The following is a 27,867-nucleotide window of genomic DNA, read 5'->3' as shown; positions in this document are numbered from 1 at the left end:
CCTGACAAATGAGAACATTGAGCTGAACTTTCTGATGAACTCTTATAAAATATTATCATACTATCCGTTCAGTCGCTCAGTTATGTCTAACTCGTTGTGACCCATGGACTGAAGCATGCTAGGCCTCCCTGTCCATCACCAACTCCCAGAGCTTGCTCAAACTCATGTCCATTGAGTCAGTGATGTCATCCAACCATCTCATCCTCCGTCATCCCCTTCTCCTCTTGCCTTCAATCTTTCCCAGCATCAGGGTCTTTTCCAGTGAATAAGTTCTTCGCATCAGGTGGCCAAATTATTGGAGTTTCAGCTTCAGCATCAGTCCTTCCAATTCAGGGCTGATTTCCTTTAGGATTGAGTGGTTTGATCTCCTTGCTGTCCAAGGGACTCTCAAGAGTCTTCTCCAGCACCACAGTTCAAAAGCATGAATTATTTGGTACTTAGTTTTCTTTATAGTCCAACTCTCATATTCATACATGACTACTGGAAAAACCATAGCTTTGAGTAGATGGACCTTTGTTGGAAAAGTGATGTCTCCGCTTTTTAATATGCTGTACAGATTGGTCATAACTTTTCTTCCAAGGAGCAAGAGTCTTTTAATTTCATGGCTGCAGTCACCATCTGCAGTGATTTTGGAGCCCCCCAAAATAAAGTCTCTCACTGTTTCCCCATCTATTTGCAATGAAGTGATGGGACCGGATGCCATGATCTTCATTTTTTGAATGTGAGTTTTAAGCCAGCTATTTCACTCTCATCTTTCACTTTCATCAAGAGGCTCTTCAGTTCCTCTTTGCTTTCTGCCATAAGGGTGGTGTCACATGCATATCTGAAGTTATAGATATTTTCCCTACAATCTTGATTCCAGCTTGTGCTTCATCCAGTCTGGCATTTCACATGATGTATTCTGCAGAGAAGTTAACCAAACAGGCTGACAATATATAGCCTTGATGTACTCCTTTCCCAATTTGGAACCAGTCCGTGGTTCCATGTCTGGTTCTAACTGTTGCTTCTTGACCTGTATAGAGATTTCTCATTAGGCGGGTAAGGTGGTCTGGTATTTCCATCTCTTTAAGAATTTTCCGCAGTTTGTTGTGACCCACACAGTCAAAGGCTTTAGCATAGTCAGTAAAGCAGAAGTAGATATTTTTCTGGAATTCTCTTGCTTTTTCTATGATCCAGTGGATGTTGGCAGTTTGATCTCTGGTTTCTCTGCCTTTTCTAAATCCAGCTTATCATGCTAAAGTAATCCAAAGTGTGGGCTGCCTGTACCCAGTGTGCTAATTTTAGACAAGGATACTTTCATCAGCAAGTGATATTATCCCTTTTAGATTCTTCCCTGAAATAAAGTAGCATAAATTTGAGGCAATACTTTATATACAGCTTAGTCTTTGCTGTTTTATAGGATCGCAGAAGATGAGCATTTATGTTTGAAAGTGAAAGTTGCTCAGTTGTATCCATCTCTTTGCAACCCTATGGACTATATAGTCCATGGAATTCTCCAGGCCAGAATACTGGAGTGGGTAGCCTTTCCCTTCTCCAGGGGATCTTTCCAACCCAGGAATCGAACTGGGGTCTCCTGCATTGCAGGCGGATTCTTTACCAACTGAGCTATCAGGGAATGTTAAATTGCCATATTTTATAGTTTAAGAAACTGCACCTCGGAGAGTTTAATTGACTTGCTCAAGGTCACATGGCAAATTTAGTGGCAGAACTGGTGTTGGATCCAATGCTTTCACATTTAGGTCAGTTCACTCTTCACTGTGCTTCTTCTTTTATACATGTCCAATAGTTGAATCAATATTTGAAATCCTGCTTTAAAGAATTAACTCCTTTGAAGGCAAGGTGGGTGGAAAAGATCCCCAAATCCACCTTTTCCTCTCTGATTCTTTGAGAAGAGAGAGGGTAGGATGATTTGTATACCAGAAAGGTTAATAACAGTATAGACTATGTGCTTACCTTGTGCCTTACATATGGAGCACCTCATTAAACTATGGGCTTCCCAGGTAGTGGGAATCTGATAAAAGAATTCACCTGCCAATGCAGGAGATACTGGAGACATGGTTTTGATCCCTGGGTTGGGAAAATCCCCTGGAGAAGGAAGTGGCAGTCCTCTGCAGTATTCTTGCATAGGGGATTCCACGGACAGAGTCTGATGGGCTGCAGTCCAAGGGGTCACAAAGTGAAGTGAAGTGAAGTTGCTCAGCTGTGTGTGACTCTTTGCAATCCCATGGATGGTAACTTAGCAGGCTCCTCCGTGCATGGAATTTTCCAGGCAAGAATACTGGAGTAGCTTGCCATTTCTTTCTCCAGGGGATCTTCCCAAGCTCACAAAGAGTAGGACTCAACTGAGCATGCATGTATATATTTTATCTCATTAAAGCCTTTAAACTCTCATATCCCCATTTTCCAGTTGATTAAGCTGAAGTTATTGTTGTTGTTCAGTCGCTCAGTTGTGTCCAACTCTTTGCGACCCCATGGACTGCAGTACACCCGGCTTCCTTGTCCTTCACCATCTCCTGGAGCTTGCTCAAACTTATGTCCATTGAGTCGATGATTCCATCCAACCACCAAGTCCTCTGTTGTCCCCTTCTCCTCCTGCCTTCAGTCTTTCCCAGAATCAGGGTCTTTTCCAATGAGTCAGTTCTTCGCATCAGGTGGCCAAAGTATTGCAGCTTCTGCCTCGGCATCAGTTCCTCCAATGGGTATTCAAGGTTGATTTCCTTTAAGATGGACTGGTTTGATCTCCTTGCAGTCCAAGGGACTCTCAAGAGTCTTCTCTAACACCACAGTTCTAAAGTATCAACTTTTCAGCGCTCAGCCTTCTTTATGGTCCAAGCTGAGGTTTGGCATGGTTATATAGTCCAAAGTCATATAGTCAGCAAGTGGAAATGTTGATGTTTGCATTCAGGCTTCTTATTCTAGAACTTGTATTCCCCTGTGTTCTCCCAGGTACTGAAGGATGGGGTGTTACATATTCCATAAAGTTTTACTGTTCTTGTAGAAGGAGGGTGGAAGGGAAATACCTTATTCTTCAAAAATTAATGTCAGGAGGCAGTGCATTTATAATTATCAGTTTACCGGAGCAGTCTGTAGGAATTTTTTTCCTTCACTTTGAAATTTTGCACTTTCCATATTAAAAGCTTATTTAGGAAATGAAAATTAATTTGAGGGAAGGAAGCCTGTGTTATTCCTGCTTCCAGCTGGAGCAGATGCCTGGCCTCCTCTGGACAGGTAGGAGGGGCAACACTGGCCTCTGCTGAGCTCGTAAAGTGGAGAAGTGTCTGAATTCAGGAGCGATGCCAGGTGGGGTGGGGGCACGGAAGGGAGGAAAGGGATGTGGTGTTTGGAGCCCATAACTCAGGAAACGTGATGGCACCTAATTTCAGAGTGGCATGAGGCAAGCGTTTAGGAAAAGAATAATGAGCTATTGTTGTGGGCTTTTTTTCTTTAATGGGTGGGTTGTTTTTATAAAGTTTTATGAACAGGAAACTGAAGCAAAATGCTGACCCTTTTGGTTTTTGAGCTCTGCCAGCATCATTTTCGTTTTTATTTTTGACTGTTGGTGACAGGCACTTCCCTTAACATTTTTGAGGGTGAAGCGTAACCCCAAACTGCCTTTTTATAACAACAGCAGAATCCAGATGAAGCATTGTGGTTTCAGATCTTCTTGATAATACCATGAGACAAAAAAAAAAAAAAACACCCCCAACCCAGGGAGAAAGACAGCTCTTTCAGAAACCAAGGCAGACTATAGAATGTTTTCCTTTTGAGGACATTCTAGAAAAATTACCCGACATGTGGGAAACCTCTAACAGGTATTAAAATGGGTCTTGCTGTGGCAAAGAAAATACTGACTGAATTGTCGAATTCCCCTCCTGCCCCGAAAGGCTGAGAATCATAAAAACTTGGCCTCCGCAGCTGTTGTTTCCTCTGGAAGATGACTTAATGTTGAAGGTGGTCTTATCTGTTGTGCATTGTGGGTGCACTGAACCAAGGTTTCAGGCATCTATCTGGCTGCCAATTTCAGAGATGTTAAAGGCTGTTTTGTTCCTGCAGGGCGTTTATTCATTGCTTACCTTATAAAAAGTTATGTCTTACTGCATTTTCCTGGCACCAGAGCAATCCTTGTACCTACCCATTGCACATGGCTTTTCTGAGCCTGCAGGCAGCACTGGGTTATTAAAGTTCAAGGAGGAAGCCACGTGATGTTGGCTTTACCATTTTAATTCTCTCTTACCTTCCTCCCACCCCCAGACAGATGAGTTTTGTTCAGCGCATACTGTGTCTAAGCCAGAGTGAGCCCTCAAAGCACCTCTTGTCAGACTCCAGGTGAGGAGGCCCAGACAGGGAGGGCACGCGCAGAGCAGCCCGCAGAGAAGTTGCCTTCCTCTCTCATTGGCTCCCTCGGACAAAACGTTTCCAAGTCCATAATTTCACATCAGCCTGGCAACATTAGACCAGAACCATGTTTGATCCTGCAGAAATAACCAGCAAAATCTCCCTTTCCCTTTGAAAGTCAGCCACCCAGGGCCCCCCTCAAGAGGACAAAGTCTCTGTATTAATAGTACTAGGTATGACCATGGCAAATTGAAAAGAAAAAAGAAATATATAGAGAGTTTAATCTGGAATCAGACACTTAGAACAGGAAAGGGAAGAAAGAGCCACTGGAGGGAAGGAAAAGGGAAGATGAGGTTGTCACTAGGAATCTCTGAAAACAAACTATTTGACATCTCTTTGTCACCAGTTTCAATCTCCCTGGCATGTCTGCCTTGTTCAGAAATTAGGGTAAATTGCTGAGTGTCTGTGAAAAGCTGGAGGGAACCAAAAGCTCACAGTAATATCCAACAGGGCTCCCATAGCCTTACACTGCAGGTGCCATCTCTACAAGTAGTTTCAGTGAGTTTGGGACTCTTCAAGAAGCTTATTAAGGGACTCATGTCTCCTTTTCAAAATTTCTGTTAACAGCCCATGGTGGTATTCTGCATATGATTTCTTGGTCCTATCTTAGAAACTTTTTAAGGTTTTTTTTTTTTTTTTATGTAGACCATTTTTAAAGTCTTCATTGAATTTGATCCAATATTGCTTCTATTGTATGTTTTGGGTTTTTAGCCGCTCAAACCCACACCCCCTATATTGGAAAGTGAAGTCCTAACCTCTGGGACACCTGGGAAAAGTCCCCCATCTCAGAAACTTTAGACAACTTTCCTCATTGCACAAAGTCTCTGAATTTACCTTCTCTATGACATGTTCTACTTAATTTTTCCATTAAGTTAATAAAAATTAACTTAATTTTTGTTTCAACAAAGATGGATTCTTCAACCATGCACCAGCCAGAATGATAGAAGGAGCTGGAGCTGTTGCGATGATTGAGAAAGTTATGGTCCTTGTGCCTTTGTAGGTAGAGACATGCTGAGTCAGTCATTATGAGCGAGATGAATCTTAGGGAGAGGTAATCAGTGCCATGGGCTTCCCTGGTGGCCCACATGATAAAGATTCTGCCTGCAGTGCAGGGGACCCAGGTTTGATCCTTGGGTCAGAAAGATCCCCGGGAGAAGGGAATGGCAATCCAGTCCAGTATTCTTGTGCCTGGAGAATTCCATGAACAGAGGAGCCTGGTGGGCTACAGTCCATGGGATCCCAAAGAGTTGGACACAACTGGGTGACTAACAGTTTCACTTTCACTCAGCACTGTGGGGGTACAAAGTAGAGGTTCCCCTTGCTGGGGGACTGAGGACCGTCTTGGAGGAGAGGAATTAGCCAGGAAGTTATCTGGTTGGTGGTTCTTGTCTTGCAAAAGAACTAAATGATCATGCACTCATAAAAGTTGGTGAACTAGAAGCTGGTGCTTTTCTTCAGCCTTTTGTTGCATAGGCTTTGGGTTCCGTCCGAATTGCAGGCATGTGGGCACCTGTGTTTTCTGAGCTTGGTTTTGGGTGTAAGATGGAAAACTTCAGCAGCTCCTCTACCTGCTTTCTACCACACAGCAGCTGACTTCCGCTCCCACCAGATGAGTGAGAACCAGGTTTGCTAGGAGTCCCAGAGTCTGTCTGTGCTGGTTAAACTCGTTCTGTAATTAAGGTCTTCTCCTCACGCCATTGTCCCCTCCCCACCCCCACCATAAACCCGGGGGCTTTTTCAAGTAAACATCTCAAGCCAACCACCCTCCTCCCATTCTCTACTGCTGCTGCTAATTTTTTAAAAATGTAAATGCAGCCATGCCCCTTGGCTATGAAGAGATAAGCATGGTTTTAGTTGGAACTTTTGGATAGGAGACTGTAAATCCAAGTCCCAAGAGCCAGAACCCATCTCCTGGTGGGTGGCTTAGTTGGCAGTTTACTGGGAGTGTGGAGCTGCATACTTCTTGCTGTGTCCGATGCACCCATATGTTTTTAGTGGGCTGTGCGGCATGTATTGTTCCTCAGTACAGCCTGAGCAAATAAGCAGCGCTCTCTGTGCCTGTTCTGGATTGCAATACTACAGCCCGTGGGCTCGTTACCCCTGGGTACCAAGGATCTGTGGTCTCCTTAACTTACACTGTACTACTCAAACCATGGTCTTGAAGGGAGTTTATCAAAAATTCAGATTTCTCGCGTCCACTGCTAAAGAGTCCAGTTCAGTTAATCCAAAGCGAGGCCCAGTAATCTGGATTTGGTAAGTTTCTCAGTTGATTTCACTGCATGTGGTCTCTGGAATTATTGTCCCTAAATCCCCACAATTCACATTTCTATAAATGTGTAGGTTTTCAAATCCTGGCCAGAAGATATGAATAGTGCTATATTTCATTGTTACCCACACTTTCCCCACATTTTAAATTTCTCTGGAATTGGGATGTATCTTACAATTGATCATGTGTTATAATTTTTTTTGTTTTATAAAGTATTTATTTATTTCTAATTGATTGATTGCTTTACAATATTGGTTTGATTTCTGCCATACCTCAACATGAATTAAACAAGAAGTACATATGTCTGCTCCCTCTTGAAGCTCCCTCCCACCTCCCACCGTGTGTTATAATGTAATTGGCAACTTTTTTTTTCTTTCTTGGCTGTACATAAGATAATAGAACATATTTCAGTCTTTGACATCTTAGGTTTGATGAAATATGGTACTTTGATGCTGAGTTTGTAGTTGATGGAAAATAAAACATTTCCACTATCCAAAGCTAGAACTGATACATTTTAGATTCCAGTTTCTCCATGCAGTGATTAGTATTAAAAAAAAAAAAAAAACCTACTGATGCATACATTGCTGTAGTCTAAAGAGAATAAGTAGTTTTAGAATATAAAAAGTTTATTAAATTTTTGGTCAAAAATATGAAATAGTTTCAACTAAATGCAGGCTCTCCATAAAGTTCAGTGTACAAAAAGTGTTCTAACGATTGACTTAAATTCTATAAGCAAAGCAAGCCTGCTGATAGTAATCAGCTCAGATTAAAAAGTTAGCATTCTTATTGCAACACCTTGGGTGAGGACAGGTTTCTGACTGCACAGGCTGCGCTATGTATCACAAACACAGTAAGCCGTACCCTCTGGGGTTTTTACTTTATCACCACATTTGCATTTCTGCCACCTAAAGTAATTAAATATGCTGGTAAAGTTTGTCCTATCAAGTTTGACTATAAAGAAAGCTGAGCACCAAGGAATTGATGCTTTTGAACTGTGGTGTTGGAGAAGACTCTTGAGAGTCCCTCGGACTGCAAGGAGATCCAACCAGTCCATCCTAAAGGAGATCAGTCCCGAGTCTTCATTGGAAGGACTGATGTTGAAGCTGAAACTCCAATACTTTGGCTGCCTGATGTGAAGAGCTGACTCATTTGAAAATGACCCTGATGCTGGGAAAGATTGAAGGCAAGAGGAGAACGGGATGACAGAGGGTGAGATGGTTGGATGGCATCACTGACTCAATGGACATGAGCTTGGGTAAACTCCGAGAGTTGGTGATGGACAGGGAGGCCTGGCATGCTGCAGTCCATGGGGTCGCAAAGAGTCGGACACAACTGAGCAACTGAACTGAACTGAAAGTTTGTCCTAGGAAAAACAAGCTAGAAACATTTCTTCCCCCTTTCCAAGTTATTCTTAAATTATCTATTCATTTTCACTGGTGTTTTCAGGTACATTTTCATATCTTAAACAAGTTAAGATAATCTTCTGTTCCCTTCCCCCCTTACTCATGTTCTCCTTTATACTTTTCTCCTTTCATGCTTTATGAAGTCTGTTATTCTGTTAAGGGTCAGGTATGGGCATGAAGGAAAGATTCTAGACATGTCAATATTCTAAGGCTTCTTGGCAGTCAAGCATTTTGTTCGCAGCTCCACTGTGCCTAAACTGACATTTGACATCAACCAATGATCACAGTCTAAATCGAAAATATCCCTGAGGTCAATACCAACAGGTTATCCTGGCTCTGATGCCATGTTTCAGCTCTACTCTTTAATGTAGGGTCTGTCACCTGTGACATTATAAGCATTTTGAATCTGTTAATTCTTTGGTTTGTGGGCAGGGGGGGAGGTGGGGTGTCCTGTGCATTATAGGATGTTTACCAGCATCCTGGGCCTCTACCCATTAAATGACACTAGCTCCCTCCCCCAGTGACTGTCTAAAACATCTAGACATTGCCGAATGTCCCCCAGGGAACAAAATCATACCCCTTTGGGAAACAGTGCTATAGTGATTGTACCTGTCTGTGTTATATCAGAGCATGACACATAGCATTCTTTGTTTTTAAACATAAAATCTTGATTGTTTTTGGATTATAGCTAATAAGTCACAAGATAAGCTCATTACTGGGATAAAGAGATGCTGTCACTTAACCAGTTTTTCAGACTTGTTTCAGAAAATGAGATCTATGAGAGAAGGCAAGAATGAAGTCTTCCAGCTTTAGAATATCCAGGTATATATATTCGTAAATCTAGCCTGGAGCCAGTGAACATATCCCCAGGCAAAGGGAGAGGTTTTCGATGATTCTATGATTTTAGATATTATCAGTACTTGATTTGTTCCATTTTTACTTGTCTGGCAGTAAACCACACTTCTGATCTCTCAGAATTCACTCCAAGAACTTCTTCAGGCTTTTAACTGCCCTCTCCCATCAAGACTGAAGTTACTGAGAGGAGAGGGAACTTGGTCACTAGCTGGGAATGTCCCCCAAACAGAAGGGGAGCCGGGGGGTTGGTACACACGTGTGTCCAACATGTACATTCAGGACTGTGTCAGATTAGCAGAGGTAGACGAGATGGCTCCAGATGCCAAGGAAGCAGACAGAGGTGCTCTGTGTTTGAAGGCTAGGCTTTGGGACATCTGCTTCTCTCGCTTGCACTCCTTCTACAAATGCACACCCCACAGCAGAGGTTACAGGTGAAAGGCTTTTTTTCAAACTCAGCTGTATTTCTTGAGCAGGTGTGTATTACTCACCTTTCTGCCATAGAGATTCAGGAATGGGTGGAAGATATTTTAAGTATAATGCTGTCAGGACAACAACAATATAATGTTGTCCCATTGGCAGAGAAGACTGTCACAACCACTTTAACTTGTGAAGTTTTAGCCTCACGCTGGGCCTGTTCCACTCACAGTCTTGGCAGTGGGATTTGGGGAGCTGATTGATGGCCTCCCAGTCATGCCTGGCTGTCTGCTCGTCTAAAAGGAGCTAACAACCAGTGCCGGGCTTGTGGGTAGAAGCCCACCACTCCAGCAGCAGCACAAACGTGCCCTGCTCAGCCCAAGCGAGAATGCAGGCTTTGTTCTTGGCACCGTTCCTGGAAATGCAGAACAGGCTTCTTTATTCCAGTCTCCAGGCTTCTGGCTAGCGAGGAACACTGCCTGGCTGTGAAGCATTTTACAGGATTATAACGGGTTGTGCCGAAGGCGAGTTCTGAAAGGCACTTTGTGCCGTTGCTTTGAGTGAAGCTGACTGTTGAGGCAGTGTTGTTCCTAAGCCCATAAACACACACACAGGGAGAATGGGGAATGCTGGGCTCCTGGGGCCACTCAGCTGGGCAGCACTGCAGAGCTGGGGAGACTTCTCTCCACTGTGACACCAGCTTCGGGGGTGTGCTTGGGAACTCTCCTGTAGAGCAGCCTACTTTCTGACCAAGGCTTTGACCATAGCCACTTCCGGCTGGAATACTAGGCAGATTGCCCAGACTCCACATCTGCTAATGTTGGAGCTGTGCATCATGCACACACGAGGGAGGTTCTGAAAGTGGAAATTGCGTGGACTCAACAATATCCTTGAAAAGCCTCTGGATGTCTCAGGGACCACATCCCTGACTTGAATATACCCAAAATTGCTGGTTTCAGTTTATAGGTCTTATTATACCAAAAATATATGTCTTTAAGCATCAAAATCTTATTTATGGTGGTGAGACACTCAGGCTGTGAGAGGCTTGGAAGCATCAGACCACCCAAAGGAGAAATCCAGATACCCATTTTCCCTTTCACACTTATTTAAATTGTTACTGGCTATTAGCAATCTCTCTCTCTCTTTTCCTCTTTCTTTACCTCTGCCTAGCATAGACAGTGGGAAAGACATAAGTTTGCTGCACATATATTGTACCATGTATATGGATTGCTTTTCATGGTTCCATTCTTTGAAGAGGGGCAAAAAAAAAATGTTTTAAGAGCAAGTGGATATGGCAGCCTTTTCATCAACCATTATGATTATTCTTTGCTCTACGATACTTGCACTTGAGGTTAAAGTCCCCTCTCTTCCTTAGGGTTGATTTATTACTACACTGTGCTTCCTAGGTGGCACTAGTGGTAAAGAACTTGCCTGCCAACGCTGGAGACATAAGAGACGTAGGTTCGATCCCTGGTTTGGGAAGATCCCCTGGAGGAGGGCATGGCAACCCACCCCAGTATTCTTGCCTCAGAAATCCCATGGACAGAAGACCTTGGCAGGCTATACAGTCCACAGGGTTGCAAAGAGTCGGAAACAAGTGAAGCAACTTAGCACGCATGCACAGATTTACATTACGCAGACTTCCTCCTTGGTCCTGAGAATCCTGCTCTGAGTAGCCCGGCCCCAGGGCTGGCGTAATTTACTAGTGTCAGTCTCTTCTTCACCAAGTGCTGGCTGTACACTCCCAACTGGAAGTCAATGCCAAGCCAGCTCCACCAGGGTTCAAAGCCCATCCATGAAGGGACAGTTTACTGGCCAGAGCCACCTGCCTAGTTGAGGCCGTGGGCCTGCAGGGGCCAGAGGATCAGGGAGGGAAAGGGAATGAGGAGCAAGCTTCAGCTCAAATCCTTGGCAGCCAGAGGAGCCCTGTGTGAGACTCTTGGTGGCAGGATTAATCAGGGGCTGCTTTGGTTGGTTGCCCTTGGATACAGGATTGCCCCTCACTCCCCACCTCAAACTTGACCAGACTTGCAGTGAGCATCTATGAAGCTCTCCATCAGCACAGTTTAGGCTAAAGGACAAAGCTGTGTTCAAGAATGCAGGTAGGAGAAAGATCAGTAGTCCTGAGGTACTCTTTCCCATTCCAAACCTCCTTTTCAGCCACTTCCTTCCTACTGCTTTAGGGTGTACATTTGAGGAGGAAAAAAAAATCAGGTGCTCTCTTCAATGTCAATTGAACCTCACTCATTCAGCAGCCTCCTTTACATGGTTGGCAAGAGCAAGACCTGCAGAACTGGGCCAGATTCTCTTTGCTTCTGAAGGCAGTTTGTCCACACCGGCTGGGCAGGAAAGCAGGCACATTTAGTGCCAGCATGTGGGTTTGGTACCTGGGATGAAAGGGCTGTATACCATGAGGTTTCCTGCCTGGAAAGTGGGAATTGTTGGATTTTGGCCTCAGCTGGAGCAGAGAACACTTAAGCAGGGACCGGATATTTCCATTCCTAGTACCTCCTGCACACCTCAGATGTGAGAAGAAGAGACCCCCCACTTGCTGTGACCATGACTTTGATAGGAGGGGAAGAAAACTCAACAGTGCAGTCTACAGAATAACTTTTGAGGTAATGATCATTTTAATATTTTAAAAATTAATTTCTAATTTCCCAAGGAACAGTTCATGTAAAAGTTTTAAGAACATATTAGCTATAAATGTGAAGTTCTCCTTTGTACACTACCTTTAATTCCCCTGAAACTGGCTGCCTCCTTTCAGCCCCATAAAAATTTGCTGTGCTGGGCTTAGTTGCTCAATCGTGTCCAACTCTTTGTGACCCCATGGACTGTAACCCACCAAGCACCTCTGTCCATGGGCATTCTCCAGGCAAGAATACTGGAGTGGATTGCCATGCCCTCCTCCCGGGGATCTTCCCAACCCAGGGATTGAACCCATGTCCGCGCATTGCAAGCAGATTCTTTACCATCTGGGCCACCAAAAATTTGCTGTGTTTCCTTCCAAATGGTTTTCAATGGTATTTACCTACATTTCTCTATAGAAAATATATGGTAGTCATTTGTAGATTTTTTTTTTTAAACACAAATGGCATTATACTGCTTACTCTGCAATAGTTTTTTAACTGAACCTGATACCTCAGAGATCTTTCCATGCCTCACCCACAGGCCCATCTTCAAAATGACTGCAACTGAGTGGTGTTCCATAGTGATAAGAGTTTATTTCAGCACTCCATAATGGGGGATGTTGCTTCCCTGGTGACTCAGTGGTAAAGAATCTGCCTGCAGTGCAGGAGATGCTGGTTTGATTCCTAGGCCGGGAAGATCCTACGGAGAAGGAAATGGCAACCCACTCCAGTAGTGTCAGCTCATCACTGGACAGCTTTGTCTGGACACACCCCATCAGATTCCTCTTCTGAGTGGCAGGCGGCCTCTTACCAGCCTCTTCACACTTAAAAGTGGGTGCAGAGGATAGGGCTCTAGGATACTTTTTGGAAGTGGTGGAAAGGTTTTGTGTCCCCATCATGGAGGTGGTTATTCTAGTGTTTACATTTATTAAGACTCAATTAATGGTACAGTAAAATGGGAGCATTTTACTCTTTGTAGCTTATACTCCAATGACAAGTACACACACACACACACACACACACACACACACACACACACACACACACACACACACACACACACACACACACACACACACACACACACACACACACACACTCCATATATATGTATATGGAGAGACTGGCTATGAGTAAGGCGAGGCAGAATACCGCTTCTTCTTAATATGGGCTTTTCAAAGAGCTTACTTCCCCCAAGGCCGCTTGCCTCCTCCCGGCTTCGCGTCAGCCTCCATTCTGTCCGCTGCCTCTTCCACCCCGCGAGGGCCAAGGAGCCCGAGTGGACCTGCCACTTAGGCTGCGCAGCCCCGAGTCCGGGGCCTGTGGGAGGAAGGGTCCAGCGGCCGGATACCCTAGCTGCTCGGGAGAGGGCTTCCGCGGGGCGGCACCTGAGCGCCCCTGGCGGGGCCCCGCCCACTCCCCGCCCAAGACGGGCGGGCTCTGTCTAGGCTCCGCCCCCTTCCCGCCTGTGCGCCCGAGTCTGTTGGAGCTAGGCTAAAGAAGCCGGCTGTCAGTCTCCGTGTAGCCGCTGCTGCTGCCGCCGCCGCCGCCGCCGGCACCGTGGAGCTGGGACCCCCTTTCGCCTGGGAGTTTTGTGGTCTTATTGGATCAGCGGTGACATCCCAACGGGCAGGGCCGGCAGCCGCCATGGTAGCCAAGGATTATCCCTTCTACCTCACGGTCAAGAGAGCGAACTGTAGCCTGGAGGTACCCCCGGCCAGCAGTCCAGCCAAGGACGCCGAGGTAGGGCCTCCACCTGGACCTCTCTGTGCATCTCTTACTCTTTCCAGTCCCTCTCTGTGGCACTGTTTCCCACCTCTCCCTCTGCGTTCCTCTTCCTCTCTCTCTCTCCATCTCTCATACACTCTTGTCTCCCTGTCTTCATCTCTAACTCTTGTCTCTCTCTCATTGCCTCCCTTCCACTCCCTCTCTGTGGATCAAAAGAACGCCACCTCCTCTGTCCCCATCTCTTTGACCCTGTCTCTCTCTCGCATCCTGCAGAGCTCACAGACTGTGGATCCACTCCACAGAGGGACTTTCTCATACTGCATCAATGGGCTCGGTCGTCAGGGAAGAGCTACCCTTTAAAAGCACAGGTTTCCTCTTGCAGGAGGTTTGGGGGAGGGCAGGGGAACATTCTTGAGGACCCCTCGGGACCTCTCACCTGTCGGGCTTGGACTTGCAGCTGTTTGGCAGCAAAGACAGGACACGGCACCTCTGCTTGTTCCTGTGGCCAGTGGGAATCATTCAGTTGGGGGTCTGGGAGCTAAATGAGTAATCTGAATGTGTCGCATGTGAATTCTGAAAATGAATTAAACTCCCTGGGGCAGTGGGAAGCTGTCTTGGAAGACTGGAAGCATTTCCCCTTCTGGTAACTTTCCTATACTGGGAGGGTGAGGTGAGGGAGTCCTCCTGGCTGGTGTTTAGTCTGCCTTTTCCTCCTGTGAGTTTCATCTCGGGCAAAGAGCTCACTGGCCTTAAAGATTGGATTCAGGTGGAGGAGAAAGTGTCTCTTTCTTTTTTTGAGGGTCTTGGGGAATACAGTTGCTTTCATTAGACTGCACTTTTGCTGTGACTAAGCTGTGGTAGGATCCACAGAACCCAGATCATCATTTCCGCTGATGTGTTTCTGCGAGATCTCCACTCTGCCCCCACCATGAGGGGGAAAGTCTGGGGGAAGGGGTGCTTCCGGCCTTGTCACAGTGCTTTTGGGGGTCCACCCACCTGCCACCCTTGGGTCTGCTTAGCTGTGAGCAGTTGGTTCACTGAATTATGCATATTTGGGAGAACAGCATCAAAGATTCATTGCCTCTAACAAGAGCTGCTCCACACTGACACAACTCTAAACAGTTTCAGGTTGTAATCAGCTTTCTATAAGTTGAGTAGAGACTAACTTCTCACCCCTGTCCCACACCTCAGTTCACTTGTATATTTTCACAAAGGGCTTTTGTTCCCAGCAGCTGTGGAAGTGTGATGGTCTTAGTGGTGTTTGGGCTCTTACTGAAGTTTTGACAGGACAGCAACTGCACAGAATTCAGGTTGTTCAGGCTTGGAATGGATATATGATCTTTTCAGTGGGAACTTCACAATTTAATGAATGTAGGAGCAGTGAAGCTATTGTCTGCTCAAATTCCTTTTGGAAGGAAGCAAAGCATAACTGAGTTTAATTAATGAATTGAGTCAAAGAAAAGAATGAGGATAGCTCTAGACTCTGGTCCCTTCCTGCTATCACTTAGTCCTATATTTTTGTGCAGTTTGACTAAAGGTGTAGGTATAAAACCCATATGCTTCATTTTTTCTTATTCTTTTCTTGTTTATTAAAAAAAAATCTGTATCTAACAAATGTGATATGAGATATGTATCACTAGAAGTCAAATACTAATTTTCTTCACAGTGGCTGGATCCAGATTATGAAATGTGACTTAATTTCCTTTTATGGGGATGTTCTGGTGTAGGAATAAGGGTGGGAGAGGAACAGTTTTTTAAATAGTTGGTACTGTTTTTCAGGTATCACTATTTAGGATTTTCCCCCTAGTGGTTAAATCAGAGTAGAAGTATCTCATATACGGTATACTCCTCGAGTCCAGGGAGGCAAATCCAGTACATCCCCTAGCTTCATTCATCTGGCATTTCGCTTCCTGATAATGGCAATAGGCAGAGTTAGAAAAAGAAACCTAAGCGATGTGGGGGCTTGTTTTCTGTTTCAATGTCAGCTCAGAAGACAGCCCTCCTTTGCAGGCCTCACTTCTCCATAGGCAGTTAATTAAAATATATTTGCTGCCAGCAGGGGTCGTCAGCATTTGTGTTTAAAAAACAGCATCCGCTAGTTGGCCTTTTGAAAAACATGATTATATCCTTGTTTCTAAGCTAGGTATGGACTGTCAGTTCCAATACAGGTAGTTTTTCAGGATCATTTTCTTTGTGGAAAGAAGGTGCTTATGCTGAAAAGAAGGATTGGCCAATCCAAAGTCCTTTTTAACTTTCAGGGGTAGCTGAAGCAAAGCATCTGTGCCCTTTAGCACATAATGACTATTCCTTCCGAATTTGTGGTGAAGAGGACAGTGGGCACACAGTGGGCAAGTGCCTTCTAGCATTTGTTCCTATTCTTGGGCAAGTGTGCTGGGCAAGGCTCATGGGGAAGGGATGGGTGTCACTAATGTGCATTTGATACCATGCACTTGAGTAAAAATGTGCGACACAGACATTCTCTTGAAAACACATCTTAACAAAATTTCTACTCGGGATTAAATGCTTTGTACATTTTTAAATTTCAATGATAGTTTTCAGTGATAGACAAAAATGATATAGTTTAAATATTTATCTTCTTTAAATTATTTATTTTAAATATTAAAATTATTCTACATGGATTATGCTATTAATACAATGTGGCTCCTTAATCTAGTATTTCTTATGACATGGGTATATGAGTTTGGTTGCAGATGTTTAATTTTAATACGACAACCAGCTTGATCCTTCCAACTGTAATCATTAGCCATGAAATCTAAGGAGCTTAGTTCATCTTAGTCCAGTAGCACTAGACTTTCACGGAGAAACATAGTATCACGTGAGCATCATTAAGCTTATTTCTTCTGACTCATCGATGCAACTTTGTTCCATTGATCTTTTTTTATATATATATATTTAATGGGTACTTATTTCTCATGCCAGGAGGAACTGATTTTTCTAGGCATTATTAAGTGCTCTGAATACCTGATTAAGTCACTCAAAGAAAAGTTGTTAGTCCTAATGAATTACACCGATCCCAAGTCAGAAGTCACTGTTTCCCCATGGGAAGGTTTGCTTTTAAAGAAAGAAGGCTCAAATGCATGTATATGTTGGCTAAGGACGCTGGAGCCTGGTGAGAAGGTTTTAGGTGTTTTGGAGTCCATTTAATGAAAATACAAAGTGGTAATTCTGTTATTTTCTTTCTAAGAATATATCTGACAATATGATGGACAACTTACTTTTGGTTTTCAGATTCATTGTCTCAGATGTCGATCTAGTTTAGGTCAGATTTAGTTAGTGATGTTTGTAGTCATTGCTTTTGTCTCTCTTGTATATGTCCCTGACTTGTCCCTTTGTTCTAACTTTGACTCAGCCAGTAGCTTTATATGGAACCTTGGAATGACCCAGAAATGATGGAATTCTATTCTTTTTCTAAGTACCACATTTAATGTCTCATTTGAGAACCTAACCATGTTGTAAGAGGAACATAAAACAAGCATTATTCTGCTCACTTTATGCATAAAGACACTGAGGGGAAGTGACTTGCAGAGAGCCACTGAGCAAAGCAGCAGTGAAGCCGAGACCCAGTGCCAGGTTTCCTGATGGATTCGGTCTAGGGTTTAATACCAGTGCCTCCTGTGACATCTAAGGATGTTTACCTCGGTGAAGAAAAAGGGGCGATGCAAAACAAAAGCCGTGTAAAGTGCTTTAAAACATATTCTTCTGAGTACATAATCTTGAGCACTCTATTAACTGAGGAGGTGCCTTTCAAGTTTCCGTTTTAAAGGGCAAGGTGAACTCTCTGCCCCACCGTAATTTATGCCCCCGGTCAATCCACAAGTGTATTTGAAATATATGCATCTGGAGCTGTGTTCCTGACATGCCAGCTGGAGAGCCAAGGAGGTGAGCTGGCTTCTCGTGATTTATGCATTTCTTGGAATTTGTATCATACAGTGTTGAGCTGACCGTTTATACAGCCAACTACATGGAAATAGCTCCAAGGAGTTATTGCAGTTGGAATCTTGATTTCAATCAGGTGATTAATTAGACTCCATGAATCATGCGACCTCAGATGGTTCTGGACGGGAGCCTCATGGACAGTGAAGGTCTCTCACTTGCTGGCAGGAGCTGAGTATGGTCATTGGCCTTGGTTCTCTTGGGGATCAGTATCTTGGGGGTCCTGGTCTTCTAGGATGCATGTGAACTAGGAGTAGGTTTGTTAGAGAAAAAATACGTTGACATGTACATTTGAGGCTGTTCAGGGCATCAGCTCTGGAATAAGACTGTCCAGGTCCCAGTGCCATCTCCACCACCTGCTAGTGATGTGGCCTTGGACAGTCTCCTGTGCTTTTCTCAGCCCCAGTTTCCACAGCTGTAAAATGGGCATGATGAAAAAAAATAAAAATAAAAAAATAAAATGGGCATGATGATGGCACTACCGTAATGAGATGATTCATTACAGTGCTAAGCACATGGTAAGTGCTCCATAAACAGCAGCAGCATCAAGAAAATTTCCTAAAACAATTTTAAGAAACATGATCACCGTCCTCATTCTCCAAATGCAGTTTTTTGCATATCGTGCAACAGGGGTCTGACTGTAAGTTCTCGAAGCATAAGCATCCTTACAGTGATCCTATGAGGTTGGTGTAACTGCCCCCCCCCTTTTTTTTAGAAGAAACTGAGGCCCAGAGTTGGGTAGTGACCCTTCCAGGATGGCTGAGCCGGTAGATGGAGGAGCCAGTGTTCACACCCCAGTCTGACCCCAAAGTCTGTACTTTCCCAACCACATCATGTTGCCTCTAAATGACTAAATCGCCAGTCTCCTCACCACATAACACATGAAGGGTGAGCATGCCTGCCAGAGCAAATTGCCTCATGGTCAAAGGCCCATTTTTTTCTCTGAGTGCCTGGAAGGGAGACCCCACCATTAGTGAGTGCGCCTGGCAGCCACTTCATAGAGTGGCCACGACCCACAGGAGCGAGTTTTGCAAACCTTTACTTGGGAGGGCTCTGGTAACTTCCGTTTTGTGTTTCTCAAGACCAAAGAGCTAGTCTTTGGCAGAATTCTGCATGCTCAGCACTGTGGAGGTGACACTGTTAGTTCTGCAGTTAGTCATTTTGCTTATCTGCATTAACCACCAGCCTTCCACATAAACTAGTAACTTGGAAGCTTCTGACCACCATCTGGATATTTGCAAATTGTGTCATTTCCTTAAGATACTTTGTGATTGCTTGTAAAATCCTGGACCAGTGCCACTATTTTTGTAACAGCCGAAAATAAATTATTGATCACGGGCGAATTTTGCAAAGTCCTATGTACATGTAATTGTTACTAATGGTGTGTGTGTATTTGGAAGGGCTCCTTCATTTGTGGTGTGTGCACACAGTTGCCTTCCATAATTTGTCAGCTCCGGTAATGGGTACAGGTCTCACACAAAATGAGGAAATTGCTGTGATTGCACGGCCATTTATTATTGTTGTGTTGGCTCATGGACTATTAGGAGTAAAGGCCAGTGGTTTCTAATGCCTTCAATTTTTTATGACTTGACAGTGGTTATTAGCTAAGAAGAGGCTATTAGTCAAGAAAGGCCTCCAAACCTTTGGCTAGAAAAGGAACGGATCTTTTAAAGTCTAGAAACACTTGTGCCTGGTCCTTCTCTGTTTGGGTCATTGTGTCCTTTTGCAAGAAGGCAGCTGATTCTTAGTCAATTAATGGGAGCTAAACCAGAAACCTTAACGGTAAGTTCACTTTTTTAAATCTTCTTTTTCTGGCTCTTAAGATGAGGAGGAAAGGAGTAGCAAAACAGGCTTTTTTCCGGGGATTTATGAAACAAATAAACAAAACCAGCCTCTAGGAAATGACCCGGGGTCATTGAATTAGAGAACCTGAGTTTTTGGGAAAGGCCTATTGAGAACATGGAGCCCAGTTCTCGTCCATTGCGGGATCCTTTCAGTCTCGGTTCAAACACTTCCAGGAACCTTCCAGGTCTATACATTGCATCTTTGTTCATTGTGGATCATGAGAAAATCTTTTCTTAATTGTAACATTCCTTTCTCAAGCTGAATATTATAAAATGGCACTTTATCTCTCTCAGTATTTTCTCTCTCCCTACTGTCTACTCCTGTTCCACAAATGTGTGCTCACACTCACACACACACACACCCACACCACACTCTTCCCCCAGGTGCCTGTCTTCTCCTGGCTAGACATCCTGGTTCCTCTAACTTTTCCAAATGGGACACAACACCCAAACTCTTTCTCTTCCTTGCTTGTTCCCATTGGACATCATCAGTGACCTCTTGAGTATTGACCAGCCTAAAGACACTGTATGATGCTATATCAACAAACAAGATTGTTTTTATGTTTAATGCACTTTTTAGACAAGGGGAGTAGACTGATACATTAAAAAAGACTTTTGAAATAGAAATGACAGAAAAGAAAAAAGATTAATCTTTGTCATCTACATAATTTATAGAGATATAAAAGAACACTCCAAGATGTCCATTGACAAATGGGCAAGAAGATAATATAGGCAGTTCACATTACAAAAGTAACATTATTTTAAAAGTTCACTCCAATAGACATTGTAGAAATGAAAAGGCAAATAATTTTAAGATACTATTTCATACCTAATTGATGTCACAAGTACTTTAAAGACATGATAAAACCCAAAGCTGGGGATGCTGCAGAGAAATAAAATACTTCTGTGTGCAGTGAGAAGACTTTTCTGTGCATATTAAAAGACAAAAATGCTTCTAATCTTTGCACCCAGTATTCTAACTCTTGTGGGAATAAAGCTATGTGCCCAGAGTTGTTCATAGTGACATTATATGCAATAATGTTCATGTGTTATGTTTATGCATTCTATAGATTTCAAAATACTTTTATATTCTCTCCCTCACCTGAGTATAATAACCCTCATTTTAAAGATAAGAATACACCAGGAGTCAGAGAGATTCAATGATTTCCCCAGGATCACACAGCCAGGACTGGCAGAGCTGAAAGCTTTAAGTCTGATCATCTGGTTCCAGGCGAGCATCCTTTCCTGCTTACTTAGAACAGCCGGAAGAGCCAGCAACCTCTCTGACCTTTGAGAAGGAGATGGCTCCATGTGCCATGGCCTCTGGGCCAGGGATCAGTGACATCATTTGAGCCATTCCACACTAGCAAACAGAAATACCCTAGTGTTCCTGAGAAAAATGAAGAGGCGGAAAGTTGAGCATAATTATATAGATGATGTAACCAACGTAACTATATATGTATGCACATGGCATGTAGACAGGTCGGGGAAGGGACCTTTCAATCAGAGCCTCCCCCTTCCTGTCTCATTGTGATCACTAAAGCAGTGCTGCCTTGTGTTCTGATAACAGTCTATTGTTTTCATGTGCACTCTCTCTTTTGAATCCTGCACCAGCTTTGGACCTGCACGAGGCACGGCCTGTCTTGGAAACAGAGATTCAGAGAGATCAGGAGGCAAGGCTAAAATGCTGGTCCCTCCTTGACTCGCCTTAACCTCTTGGCACACCAGAATGTTGGCTTAAGCCTGAGTGAGGCTGGTTGTAAGCAGCACTGTTTTAGGCATGTTCAAAGTGAACCACATTAAATTTAACACTGCGTACCTCACCTGGGGGCCGGTCGACTTGGGGGCGGGCCCTTCCTTGGCCCCAACTCCTCCTACAGATCCAAGTGCAAGGTCTTGTGCGTAATCAGTCAGTCATGCCTGACTCTTTGCAACCCCACGGACTATAGCCCACCAGGCTCCTCTGTCCATGGGGATTCTCCAGACAAAATACTGGAATGGGTAGCCATTCTCTTCTCCAGGGACTCTTTCCAGCCCAGGGATCAAACCGGGTCTCCTGCATTGCAGGCAGATTGTTTACCATCTGAGCGACCTGGGAAGGCAATGTGAGATCCCTGGTAGAATAAACAGGAAGCCCACAAAGAAGAGACACAAACTTCTCTGCATGTAGATGACATCCTTTAAAATGATGTCTTTCTGAGCTCTGCAGATGTAATTTGCATCAGAAGTGATAATTAAATGGTAATAACAAATAGAGTATTTCCCCAAGAGTACTGTTTCCATAGATACCACTGGACCTGGCAACCTGATTGAATTACATAAATCTGAGAGCCTGTGTCAGGACCTTGGAAAAAAAAAAGTTAAATGTTTACCAGTTGCCGTACATTGTCAAATTTGAAACTTTGGAGTCTTGCTAGAGGAAGAAGCTGCAGAGGGGAAAAGGAAACAGGCCAGTGGGTAGAGAGAGATGGAATCGGACCCGATGGCCAGAGGGACTGAGTGATAAAGTTTCCCTCTGTGCTTTCTGGCCCTGACACAAGGCCAGTGCAAGCTCCCTCCTCAAGCATGTTATCTTATATTGCAGTGCTAATGTTTCATAATCCCCGAGTGACGTAAGCTTGTCAAGAACGACCCCCAGCAAATACAGAGACGATAATTAAAGGTCATTGGTGAAGACGAGTGTTCTTATTTTTGACTTCACAGAAGTGGGGTGGGGGTGACCCATCTGCATCCTGTTGGGTTTTAGCCGCCTTGGTTCGTTTTCTCACACCTCGGCAGCCATCCTCCTTGCTGGTAGGTGACTGCCTGGTGCTTCTGGGTGTGGTCTTACAGAAGACCACTGTGAAGAAACCACTGTGAAGAAGGAAACAGACTGAAGGCGAAAAAATGATGGTAGATGACGTGTCAACCACAGACGCATAGTGAAGAGTCCTAGCCTTCCGCCTCAGCTGTTTGATGGAGCCTTTTCAGAGAGCTTTGAAGGAGACAGTCTCAGAAAAGATAGCTGGTTTTCTCTTGGCAGTCTCCGAATGTTTTGTGCCCAGGCTGTAACAGTTTAGAAGAGTGAGCATTGTTCTGGCTCAGTATCAAGAAACCTTTGCTTTGTAGGACTCTTAAGTGCTCACCTGAATTTCTTTAGCCGCAACTATTTCTAAGTTGGTTCTTAGAAGAGTTTCACTACTAGCTGGGGACAGGGTGCTAGCAGGCTCAACTTCTTGGAACCTCAGCATCTTTGTTGCTGAATGAGTAGACTGGGTTAGACCATTATTTCCCAGAAGATGGGTTTCATAACATTTGTGGTAGCTCAAATGATATGGGACTAGGTGACCCAGAGACAAGAGACAAAACAGTTTTGAATCACTTTCCCTTTCCAGTTCCCTTCTGATCTTTCTCATTATGTCGAAGAGAAAGGTTCCTTTGGAGTTAGTGTCTTTAATGCCTCTCTGGCACTTGCTAATTTCCCTTTTTAACAAAGCACAGGCCTGAGGCAGGCAAGCATCTCTAACAAAAATTTAACAATGGGGGTTCACTTTTTTAAAAAGTAGTTCCTATTTATGGCAGCTGATAGTGATTTTCTGTTTAAGACAATGATAGAGTTGTTTTTACAATACATTTACTTAAATAAAAGAAAAAAGTGAGTAAGGAAACATTATGTAATAGCTCAGGGGACATGTACATAGGGCAGAAAATTGCCGTGATGAAACCAAGGGTGTGAAACAGTGCATTGTCGAGTTCCAAGACCTTTCTAGGACTAGCCCTCTGCCACAAAAATTTCCAAGTTTGGGTATAGTGACTTACAGACTAGAAACTTGGGCTTTGAGCATGGAATCCGGATTTCAGGTATTAAGATGTTTAAATAGATCAAAGCTGGCTTAGAATGTGACATAGAAAATTATTATTATGAACTAGTTGCTAGCCAATTAAAAAAAATAAAATTGGATTTCTATTCTAAGAACAAAAGCCTTTTTTGTTTCTTTTCAATACTTCGAGTAAAAGTTCCAAAGTTCCAACCAAAATCATCCCTTCTTCTTCCTTTTCCCCTTCACCCTGAAGGAAGGGATGGAGTAAGATCACATTTTAATTTGGGGCAGCCATCGACTATCATGGTTAGAAATTTGGATTTGAGGGTCAGACTGAGCTGCACTTGAATCCCAAACTTGGCCGCTTATGAGCAATAGACCCTGCACCAATGACTCATCCTCCAAGCCTCGGTTTCCTCATCTGTAAAATGAGAACTTCCAAGGGAGTTGTAAAGATGAAATGGGGCATGCTGGGGGCGTCCACAGAGCAAGTGCTGCACAGACCATTAGCCACAACAGCATCTATTTCCCCCGAGCATAAGCTGAGTAGAAGCTGTGGATGAACATCCCTATCAAGTGATGTACTAGGAGGTCACTTCTTCCTTTTAAGAAACATCCACCCAGTTTCCCAGGGATCCAAGTTGGCACTGGGCGTTATTTTTGAAAAAACAAGATGTTCCAAGCACACTGGCAAGTTTCACATTTATCCCTGCCAGGTAGGATGAAAAAATTTAGTGTGGTTTTCTAGTGTTCCAATAACAACTCTGCCACAGAGGGTGGGGTATGAGCTCTAGATAGAGAGGGACCCTGCTCACGGGAGATGAGGAGTGTGTCGTTGTCCTCAAGGCCACCGCCCACCTGACACATTTCATCTGGGAACCTCACCCACCTTTGGACCACAGACACAGACCCAGGGAAGGTGAGGAGGATTAGGTTGCTCTGGGAGTTCTTCTTGTCGTATTCATTAGCAGCACACTTTAATTATAAAGAGGTCGTTTGTTAGAAGTTGGCGAAGAGTTGGACAACTAAAAATGACTCCCAGTGCTGTTTGATTGTCAGTAAATATTTGTTAAGACCAGACTCTAGCTAGTTTTTTCTTTTTTTCTTCTTTCTGGGTTTAAAGAAAAGAAGGGCATGCTTTGACCCTCAAGGAATTTTTCCTTGAGTTTGATGAGGTCATTCACAACCCTAAAGTACTGGCAGTGATTGTCAATCCGTGGAAAACTGGTTGGGGAAGTGGCAGCCTCAGTGGGGAGTTTGGCAAATAGGGAGGGGAGGCAGCACTGGGAGGGGTCATCCGATGAGCCCCCTGGTGCTGGAGGTTAACCCACCAATCCCCTGGCCTGCCCTGAACACCAGCTTGGTGCCCGTGTGCCTGGCCAGGCACTCTTAAGATGTGGGGGAAGCACACAAAAGGCGTGCTGATTCCTGAATTTCAGGACTTGGATGTCGAACCAACAGTTCCTACTTTTTCACCCCTTCCCTCAGTCCCTTCTGCCTCTACAGTCTTTGATTTCTTCTGGGCTCCTGACTCTTGGCTTCGGAAACAGCAGTGCTGTGGTTTAGAACCAAGCCTTGCAGGGTTGGAGCCTTGGGCTCGGTCCTGGCTCCATCAGTCACTACCAGATCTGTGACCTCAGGCAGAGTTGTTAACCCCTCTGAGCTTCAGTTGCCTGCTTTGTGAAATGGGTATATTAGTAGTACTAACCTAAGTGAAATCAAGGGAATCATGCATGGAACATACTTTGACAAAGCCTGGCTCAAAATCGCCATCAGTAGCATCGTTGCTGTTGCAGGGTGCTCAGATGCGTCCAGCTCTTTGGGACCCCGTGAACAGTAGCCCACCAGGCTCCTCTCATCATGGGATTTCCCAGGGAAGAATAATGGAGTAGGTTGCCATTTCTTTCTCCAGGGGATCTTCCCAACCCAGGGATCAAACCCATGTCTCCTCCATTGCCAGGCTTACCACTGAGCCACCTGGGAAACCATTTATTACTATTAATGTAGTTGTTATTGTCAGAGGAATTTGCATATCCTGTGAAGCCGGAGCGGGGGGTTGCCGGGAAAGCTTTTCAAGTCAAGAGCTGAACTTGAATTTCAGCTCTGCCAATAACGACTGGGTATGACTTGGAGCAAGTCACCTCGCTTCTCTGAACACCTGCTTCCTCTTCTGTAAAATGGGGTGATGGGATTGCTGTGTGGAATAGATGAGTGACTGTGTGCTGGCACCTAGCGGCAGGAGACCCCGGGGGTCTCGGTCCCTCTTCCTCCCCATCCAGGGGTCTCCCACTGGCTGCACAGTGCTTCCTTCTCTTCTTCTTTTTAAATTTTATTGTTGTCTATTATTTTAATCCTGAGGTATCTTTTTGTTTTTAAATTGAGGTTACATTGGTTTACAACATTATCTAAGTTTCACGTGTGCAACATTATATTTTGACTTCTGTGTATACTCTTTGACTTCTGCATAGTTGCCAACAAGTTTCATCTACATCCATCACCATAGAGCTGACCCCCTTTACCCATTTTGCAATCCTCCCACCCTCTTCCTCTCCTTCTCCTCTTGACAAAATCAGAAGAGAATTACATCTGGGTCGGGGTGGAACGACCTACTTCCCTGTTTCTAGAAATTTGCTAGAAGCTCACAAAGAGTGACTGAACTAACTCAATAGGTCGGTCGGGGCCCTGGCAGCATGTAGTTTATGTAGCCACAATTCTGGGGCCTTTACTGGGCCGGGGCAGCCCGTTGCCACCCTTCTGCACAGACCTGCTTTGTAAATTCTGGAGTGGTCCAGAGCCTGACCCCTAAGTGATGGAGCAGAAGGAGGGAGCACCTTCTGGTGAATGGGCCTTCCCCTCATCCCTGGGGGTGCTTGGGAACTGGGGGGAATCTGTCAGGTTAGACCCTCACCAGCCTCCCGGAGGAGCCCTTCCCTCTAGAGCTGGCCAGTCCTGGCAAGCTCATGGGAACTTTGCCCCTTTCTGCCACAGGAGCACTTGACTTCAGGAATAAAGAACATTTCTCTTTTACCACAAAACTGCCCTTGTCTTTCCTGGAAACTTTTACTGGCACCCCTTACCACTGAATCTCCAGTGGCAAAACGAAACAACCAAATCACAGATTTGTATTTACTTCTTTTAAGTCAGCTGCCCTTTTTTATTCATTTGCCCTCTTGTGTCTTTGTAATTGAAATGAACCCTGTGTGACTGGGGAACACGGCTGGGGCTCTGAGGTTTCTGCCTCTTTTGTCAGTGTGATGCAGGCTTTTTCAAATGCACAGTCTTCTGAATTTTAATAGACTGTAGATAATGATACATCTGGTTGCATATTAATTGCTGAGAGTTAGAAATAACACATAATCACTGTGTTTCAAGGTTGCAAGTGTGCAGCAGTGGGAGCCAGGGTTTGTTATGAGCCTTTGGAAAAATACATTGTTAGTGGGCATGATTTCATTCCTGTCATTAAAAACGTGTCACAGAAGGAAAGCTCTCAAGCAAAGTTCAGTCTTGTGTTCTGCATGTGTGCACCAACACACACACACACATACACCTCCTAAGGAATAACATTGTGAAGCTATTCATCTGCCCACTTGGGGACTGTGGGAGCAATGGCGAGGCTGTACAAATCCATTATAGCTTACCTACCTCACAGTTTCCTGGACCTTATTTTCCTATAAACCATTGCTTGGTGGGTGGTAAGATGTCAGCTGAAAGCCAAAGCAGGAAAGTTTTCAATTTTAAGAAAAAAACGATTTTCCCAATTCAGCCACTCCCTGGTGTCTGTGTGGCGTCCACTTTGAAGGATCGGGTTTCAGTGCTCTCAGTCGAGAGCGGCCTGTTCTGTAACACCCAAGTGCCGTGTTCCCCGGTTCCAAGTGGAGGCATGTGCCGCCTAGGATGCGCACCGGCCAAACGGTTTGAAGGGATAAATTATGCTCGGAGGGACAGCGGAGGGTTACCAGGGAGCTCAGTAACTGCATCTTATGTTTCTCTCTGGAAGTCACACCTCTGTGAGGCTTGCAAACTGCTCCCAATCGCTTCCCATCCAGAACAGAAACTGACCAGGCAGAGAGAGGAGGGGGTCCACGTTCTTTTCCTGCAGACCCAGGGCCCTTGGTTGGATGTTCCTTTTAGGTTTCATCTAGCAGCTGAATCTGGGATCCCTCACCCCAACCTCGTCTTCAGTCAGATGGCAGACTCGGCTGTCAGCGTTGCTTGCCTGTGACGTGTTTGCTCATCTCAGATTCGGCTGGAACACGCTGTGCTTCCTTTGGGACACTGAGATTGCGATCTGTGCATCCTTTTCCATCTCTGTGCTTCTTTTTCCTCTTCTGGGAAGCTAAGATAATGCTGAGATTCAAGGGATGACAGGAGGATGAGAGAGAGAGACAACAGGTCAGTGGATCTGTGCCTGGTGCTTTCTGGAAGCCAAAAGAAGCATGTTGTTTTTGGGAGTTCTACCTCGCACCTCCGACATGGCTTGAACACCCGGAATTCCTATCATTGCCTCATCCCAGATAGTACTGGGATCAGGCAAGATTGGAAACCAGCTGTTCTAGCCCACAGTTCAGCAGTGTGGGC

At 44.6% G+C, this 27,867-nt stretch overlaps 1 protein-coding gene across 7 annotated transcripts in view; it reads left to right on the top strand.

Moving 5' to 3' along the window:
- The window catches only part of ARHGEF3 (Rho guanine nucleotide exchange factor 3), a 315,821-nt gene that overhangs the window by 231,890 nt on the left and 56,064 nt on the right, over positions 1 to 27,867 (top strand). The window contains exon 1 of one of the 7 annotated variants that reach the window (XM_043441935.1): positions 13,444 to 13,706. The exons of the other annotated variants lie outside the window; for them this stretch is intronic. Coding sequence (XP_043297870.1) covers positions 13,611 to 13,706 — 96 coding nt within the window. The 5' untranslated portion in view covers positions 13,444 to 13,610. Of the gene's footprint in view, positions 1 to 13,443; positions 13,707 to 27,867 lie in introns of those variants that run through there. 7 annotated transcript variants of the gene reach the window in all.

This window comes from Cervus canadensis, chromosome 22 (assembly GCF_019320065.1).
Source record: "Cervus canadensis isolate Bull #8, Minnesota chromosome 22, ASM1932006v1, whole genome shotgun sequence".
Taxonomy (NCBI): Eukaryota; Metazoa; Chordata; class Mammalia; order Artiodactyla; family Cervidae; genus Cervus; species Cervus canadensis.
Note: the sequence above shows the minus strand (reverse complement) of the source record. Positions and strands in the feature narration are given on the sequence as shown.